Source organism: Neodiprion virginianus, chromosome 7 (genome assembly GCF_021901495.1).
Source record: "Neodiprion virginianus isolate iyNeoVirg1 chromosome 7, iyNeoVirg1.1, whole genome shotgun sequence".
NCBI lineage: Eukaryota > Metazoa > Arthropoda > Insecta > Hymenoptera > Diprionidae > Neodiprion > Neodiprion virginianus.
Window position 1 is genome coordinate 22795961 of NC_060883.1, and position 6865 is coordinate 22802825.

At 37.0% G+C, this 6865-nt stretch overlaps 2 protein-coding genes across 4 annotated transcripts in view; both read right to left on the minus strand.

Annotated features, from left to right (window-relative positions):
* LOC124309567 (beta-1,3-glucan-binding protein 1-like) overlaps nt 1-255 on the minus strand; it is a 35387-nt gene extending 35132 nt beyond the window's left edge. The window contains exon 1 of the mRNA XM_046773287.1: nt 156-255. Within this exon, the coding sequence (XP_046629243.1) occupies nt 156-219 (64 nt within the window). The 5' untranslated portion in view covers nt 220-255. The remainder of the gene's footprint in view (nt 1-155) is intronic.
* Nucleotides 256-3013: 2758 nt separating this feature from the next.
* On the minus strand, nt 3014-6713 carry LOC124309568 (KICSTOR subunit 2-like). 3 transcript variants are annotated; one of them, XM_046773292.1, is made up of 10 exons: nt 6473-6712; nt 6170-6316; nt 5912-6063; nt 5077-5214; nt 4874-5012; nt 4600-4793; nt 4369-4519; nt 4104-4214; nt 3397-3592; nt 3014-3093 (listed from the first exon to the last, which is right to left on the minus strand). In XM_046773292.1, the coding sequence occupies exons 1-9, from the start codon at nt 6551-6553 to the stop codon at nt 3422-3424; spliced, it is 1284 nt and encodes a 427-aa protein (XP_046629248.1). In that variant the 5' UTR covers nt 6554-6712; the 3' UTR covers nt 3014-3093; nt 3397-3421. The 3 variants fall into 3 exon arrangements, with proteins under 3 accessions (XP_046629248.1, XP_046629246.1, XP_046629249.1); XM_046773290.1 differs by lacking the exon at nt 3014-3093 and having other exon boundaries at nt 3265-3592; XM_046773293.1 differs by lacking the exons at nt 3014-3093; nt 3397-3592 and having other exon boundaries at nt 4168-4306; nt 6473-6713.
* Between the last annotated feature and the right edge of the window lie 152 nt (nt 6714-6865).

Genomic DNA, 6865 nt, shown 5'->3' on the forward strand with positions numbered 1-6865 from the left:
AAGAATACACAATAATTTCAGGAATTCGAGTAAATGGCGAGATTGGAATAATTATTCAAAAGCGTTAAATAAGTGCGATGTATTATATTATTATTGAGAATAAACGTAAAAATGTAACGAAAATAAGAAATAAAGAAATAGTACGCGAGGCTTACCTGCCACTGACGCCTGCAGGATGTCAACACACTTTTCTTCCATATACTCGTGGACACTTAACATTTCTCAACAAGGTAAAATCCGATTTTCGAATATTATTCACTCAGGGGTTTGAATGTTCGTCATGCAACTTCGAGTCCTTAAATCAACACTTCCCGATCTTAACAAAATCGATTTGTTCAAATGCTGTTAGTTAGTGAATTGTTAGTAAAGATTCGTGACCAAAAACGTAACGCTGGTAAATATTTCAAAATCGAGATTATTGGTTACAAATTTTTACCAACGATTTACTAACTAACAGTTCTTCAACAGAGATTTTGTCGGGACGTTCACCGTAAAAAATATGAATTATAAATACATACAGTATCGCACCACGAATTTTCACACAACTTTGAGGTAACGTGTTCGGAATCCAATTACCTTTCACATTTGCGATGCGATATAGATCATGTTAAAGAATCAATTCGAATATTTATATAAATGAAAAGAGACATTCTGTTTCGAGGAAAGTGAAATTCATATCCATGTCTTAAAGGGACGTTTCATTAGCTTAAAAATGAGCTTTTTTTATTAACGATACCTTTTACGATCAAAAGGTTCAAAGATACGAGTGCTTGAAGATTATTATGCCACGAATGTCACTCTCACAATACCACACTATATGCGTATTTACGCCTAGATCCATAATTATCCGATAACATTTACACCTTGCTAGCGCGCAGTTCGGAGCAATACTGACTGGATTCTCTCAGCTCTTCCGGCTAGCCGAACACAACGCTGAGCGCGTAGGTCATGTCGTGTTTACACTTATTCGGTTCTCATCTATTTTTTTTTTTTTTTTGCTATACAGCTCTCATTCATCTTACTCTCGCCGGTAACGGCCTTTGTAATAAGCGAATCAAGTAACCGAATCTTATTAATTCATTTTATTTAATTGATACACTGAGAGATAAAAAGATTAACCGAGATATTGAAGTAATATAAATTCAACTATACAAATCAATCAGTAGCACAGACATAATTTTAATCGTTCTCAAACTTGCTTCGGTTCATAATCAGAAATCTCCACCGGAGTCCGACTAACGTCGAAACAATAGACGGAGCGTCAATCTCGTACTGCAATATGATGTTTCCCGAAGCCCTGTTTTGGTCTAGTCTTCAAGGTTTACGAAACGTGCAATTGGGTCGAAATTGTGTCCAATGAACTTCGTCAAAAAAACAGAGGTCTTTTAAAATATAATCAAAAAGTTCGCGTAATCGGGTGAATTGAGACGGATTGTACGTTTCATCAGAGATCTGCAATTCTCGCGATCTATTTTATCCAATTCAGCGATAAAATTCACACATTAGAGAATGTACTTACGAATGAAATGACCTATTTTTCATCAGAATCGAACAGGTGACATGGATATTTTGGTAAAAAGTTACAGGTTAATGTGATTTTTATTTTATTTTTTTTACCAACATAATAAGATGTGTTCCGCTGTCAAGCTTGAGTGTTTTTAATAATTCTTTTTTACACTGAACGTAGATTCAACCGTAGTTTCATCACCTTTTTTCTCTCGCATTCGATGTCGTCGAGGTTACAGTCAGTAAAGTTGTCGTAACGTTATCGAGACATCGGGAAAAAAATGAAATACTTTTGGATTTTACAATGACTTCGAAGATGCTAAATTTCCAAAATATTACAATGCCCTGCTTTACACGATTTACCGCAGTTCGGACGGTTTTAAATTTGCGAAACAACGGTTCCTTTCAACACTCGTCGTTACAATGACGTCAAGAACTTAAACGTGATGGGAATTTGTTATCGGCGGATAACGCTTCCGGTCCGTTATCCTTTTGCAACGGAATTACGCGCGTGGCGGCAAGTAGAACGAGTCAATGCGGCGGGACGGCGGACAGTGAAAACAATCGCGTCGGTCGGACGCGTAGAACTCTTATGTTGACCGGATGGCCGACCAGGCCGACTTTTGCCACTGTGACTCGCCGCATCCGCCGTTTACACTCACCACTTCCCTGCGTCGAGAGCGATTATACTGACTTTTCAGTTTCCAATTTGAGAAATTAATTATTCGATTGATGACTAGCGTTCCGTGGCTGTGGTATGACTTTTTCACTTCTCCAATTTAAAGCTTGATAAATGAAATTCTTTCGACACTCTGCAATGTGGTATCAGATCGTAAGGATCTATCGCGACTAATCGTTGTACTTTGGTATCGAAATTTCGCAGAGAAAATGCGGTTTACGGTCACACGGTATCGCGGCAAATCGCGTCTAATTTGCTTATTTTGACATACTCCGACATTGTATAGTTTATTATCATCCCGTACTTTATCGCAATAACTAGTAACTTTTTTGACATTTGAATTCTCACGGAGAATAAAAAACGCCCCGAATAATATTTGAAACAAGAACCCGAGTCCGCCAGCCTTATAATATACAAAATTCTACAAGATGGTGAAACTAGACGATTTGATTTAGTAAAGAATAAAATTAACCGTCAAGAAAAATGACACATTAGTCAGTAAAAGGTATAAAATTTGTTCGATAAGTTGCAGAATTATTTATCGTATTTTGACTCTTGAATTGTGCTACACGTGGAACATTAACTATGTATTAAAACTCGGGAAGGAATTTTTCAGATATCAGTCAAGCTATCACTTACAATAAATTAAGGAATAATTCCAAGTTGTGTAAAGCCCGAATACTACATGAAACATTCCAAGTCAACACGGACACTTTTGGGGTAAAATTCACATCGATATTTCCGAATTTTATAAAACTTTGTGAATATGCTGTCTTTGTCTCGATTGAATTCCCCAAATTTCATTCGAATTTTACTTTCAATATTTTTGGAGTTACACGAAATCGGAAATTTTAAAAATACGGCAAACATTTGTGCATCGTGATCTTCAAACTCTCGTATCTCCGGACCTATTTATCGTACAGGGTACGAATGGTGGGTTCATTATTTTGAACCTAATAAAGATGTACTTTAGGATATGTATATCAGTTTCACTTACCTCGGAAGCAAACACGTTTTTCCATTAGTGTAAATATTAAAATGGATATTGTACCAGGAAAATCAAAATTTGACCTTTAGAATTCAGACTCAATATTCGTCGTCGACCGGTTTTATCGATGACATACAACGCAGCCACATATACCGTCTACTTTTGTATGTACACACAGTGTGTTTCATGGCACAGTTTGCATTATGTAAATAGTTCAATTCACCTTCGAGAATATCTCTGCTTATTTTTCACTTCGACAGCTTCAGGCTTTCGTAAATTTTGCTGCATCTGAGTTGAACGCATATTTCCTGCATGAAAGTCGCTACGTGGGATTCCTTGTCACGCTGTTTGCTGGTATCGAAAACAACCACAAGTGTCGTTCGTGGATCTACGTTGTTCATTGCATAGGTGCAGAGCTCCTAATTGAAAGTAAATTATTTCTGTACAAATCCGTTCAGGAAAATCACTCGAATCAGCGATGGCCACTAAGCTAAAATAATCGATGCATCGAACACGACTCGATTGAATCGGTAAAAATTAATCGATTATTTTATATTTTTTTGAAACGGTGCATATGAAACCAAAATTTCGTAAATTTCAGCATTTAGTCTTAATAGCGGAAAAGTTTTTTGATAATTTATAGTTTCATTCAAAATATTTTTCAATTTTCGGTTAAAATATTCTGTCATCTTTCGCTAATTATATCAAATAGGTATACTTAGTAAGTAAGACAATGATAATAATCGATTATCTAATCACATGAATTGATTATGCATTGCGTCGGTCGTGGGAGTAAAAATCAAAAACCGATTGTAAGGAAAAATAATCTAGTTTGAAAGATAATAATCGATTACACTCGATTAATCGGGAAAAAATAATCTGTTTAATCGAAAATCGATTATCTATGTTCCTTCTTGACTCAAATATTACCTTCAAACTTTTCGTGTATATAATCTTGTCCATGCTCAAGAGATCCGGGTGTCGCTCCTTCATTGCTTTGGTGATGCTGTTCCAATGCTGGCAGGGCATTTGCATGTAGACCTGAGATTAAATTTTTCAAGAAACTATCGATACACCGCAAAACTGTGCAAATTTCGTTCAAGTTGTTTTTGTCTGGCTCTAATTTGTTCCAACTACTAGAACGAAAGACAAATCTTTTCTTAATAACTTTCCAATATGACGGACGACTACTCACACTCGGACAGCTGACCATGATGGAAAATTCTTCGGACGTATCGACTTCTCGCTTAGGGTGCGTGTATCCTGGACCAGGGCTGTCTGCCCCTGTGGCATGAAAGACTATCAGGACAGCGATGAGATCATATTTTCTTTGGAATGTCTGTATTCTGAAGTATAAAGTATGGGTGATCGAAACTATTACGGTTTCCGTGGAATTTCGATAACTGTCTACGGTTTTTCCACTCACTTGTGATAATAGTCACAGCTCTGTTTGCTCATGATACTTCTCATTTCACCTGTACTAGCCTGTTGACTAAGCGTAGCGTGAAAATAGAGAGAGCATTTAGCCAGTATGCTGTTCTTCAATTTTACAAGCCATTGATATAACGCCGGCTGTGGATTAGTTTTCAGAAAAGTTGACCCGAATCCCAACTTCCACGACTGCAAAGGAGACAGAGTCATGCAAAGTTTTGAAAAGTTTTGGCGGCGGAAAGTGTTTGCTATTACACCAACTCACCGACCTCTTTACTCTGCAAGGTTCTTTCCCATGCAGACATTCGAGTTTGGGCGCCGTACAGAGCCATAAGGGCAGGCAAAAACCGCCAGTTCTGAATTTCAATTTGTGCGTTGAGTAGTTCGACTAGTATTTCACACTCTAGACTGTGGAGAAGACATGTATATAAATTTTGTTTTCAACCTGAGACCGGGATATCTTTATGCTTACGTCAGAGCGGTTTTAATAGCGATGAGCGCTAAGTGTGAACAAGAAAGCGAATGCACGTCCACAATTCCAGTTATAACCTGGAGCAGCTCTTGATATTTGACACTTCTGCTTGTTCCCATGCTGTACATCTTCTCGTAGCTTTAAAATGTGGTCGAATGTTCATAACGATAAACTTAAGGTAGTTCATATGCTTCAATCTGTGCTTTTCTAATTAATTCCATACCCGATAATTATACGTTGAATATCAATACCATTTATCTACTCATGAAGTGAGAGAACTTCCTTCAAATCTCACGAAAAAAAACATTATTATGAGCAATAGCTCGGATAAGAATTGTTCAGTTCAAAATGTTTTAAAATCAAGAAACATCCATTGGATTCGATAGATTGCACTCTACCTTAGCTTATTTTGTTTAGTCAACTATTTTCTACAATTTCATCATAAAAATTAATTTTTTTCCAATGCTCAGTCGAATACTGCTATTTGTTGATACAAATTAATGTTCATTTGATCTTAAAACATTGAATATTGGACAAAAAAACATTATAAAAAATTGTACACTGGTGTAGTTGTGGAAAATTGTTGACTGACCAAAATGAGCCAAAGTAGAATGAAATTTTTGAAATGAAAAATTCACATCTCAACTATTACTTATAATTTAGTTTTTTTTTTTGGGCTGATTTAAAAGAAATTCTCTTAGCTCGCGAGTAGACAAATGTCATTAATATTCAATATGCGATTACTGTGTACAGAATTAATTAGGAAAGTACCGATTCAAGTGTATCGAATACCTTGAGCAGCTTTAAACTTAACGCTTTATCTTTCATCACTTACAAATCTATCAGCTGCATTCTCGCCGTAAGAAATTGGCAGAGCTGACCCGAGACCTCCGCAACAGTTGCTCCGATCGCATTGAATCCACGACTTGCATCTTCCACCTTCTTGAGGTCTGATCTGGACGACTCGTATATTGTGCGCAAGGAATTCTATGCAATGGAAACAAAAACGTCGACGGTTAATTTTAAATTCAGCAATTTTCTACCCAGTTCAATTTAAAAGCATCCGAGTAGTATATTTCCAATACAAACGTACATCCTTTCTCAGAAAGCCCTTATTCTTAGTATGCAGAAAGCCCAAGTCCGCGTAAGATCGCTCTGCGACTGCAATTTGTGGCAGATCCGTCAACAGCAATCCCCAAGGACCCGTTTGCATGGTACGACATAATTCCTTTTCCTTTTCCTGTAAAAAGTAAACGAAACTGGTTTTACAGATCCGAACATGCTTGTTGAACGGCGTATCGGCCTGATTCTTCTAGCTAGCAAGGTTCTTATTTGTTGTTTTTGGAAGAAATGCCAAAGTAAAGCGGATCGTCAGAAGTAACAAAAATATTCCTACCACAGATTCTTTCGCCTTGTCAACACAGAGCTGCGATACTTGGGTAAAAAAATTACTGAGAAACTCCTCTTCGTGGTCCATTTTTTTCTCTACGATTATTCTGGCAACACTTTCAATTTATAGAACTCCTGTTTATTACCGGATTTGAATCCATAGCGAATAATAACATCGTATGATGTACGAATGAATCTAACCTAACTTAACATAACCTAATCTAACCTAGCGTAACGAATCACTAACAAACAACAGAAATGAAAATTCGATCGTGGCAGTCTCTGTGGTAGGTAATGAAGTCTTCTGACTTACCAAATGAAGTTTCTAACACGATTTTTGGTAAAGCATATATGTACCGTGATCACCGACAACGAATGGTGGTGCGCTTCAAATTTATGA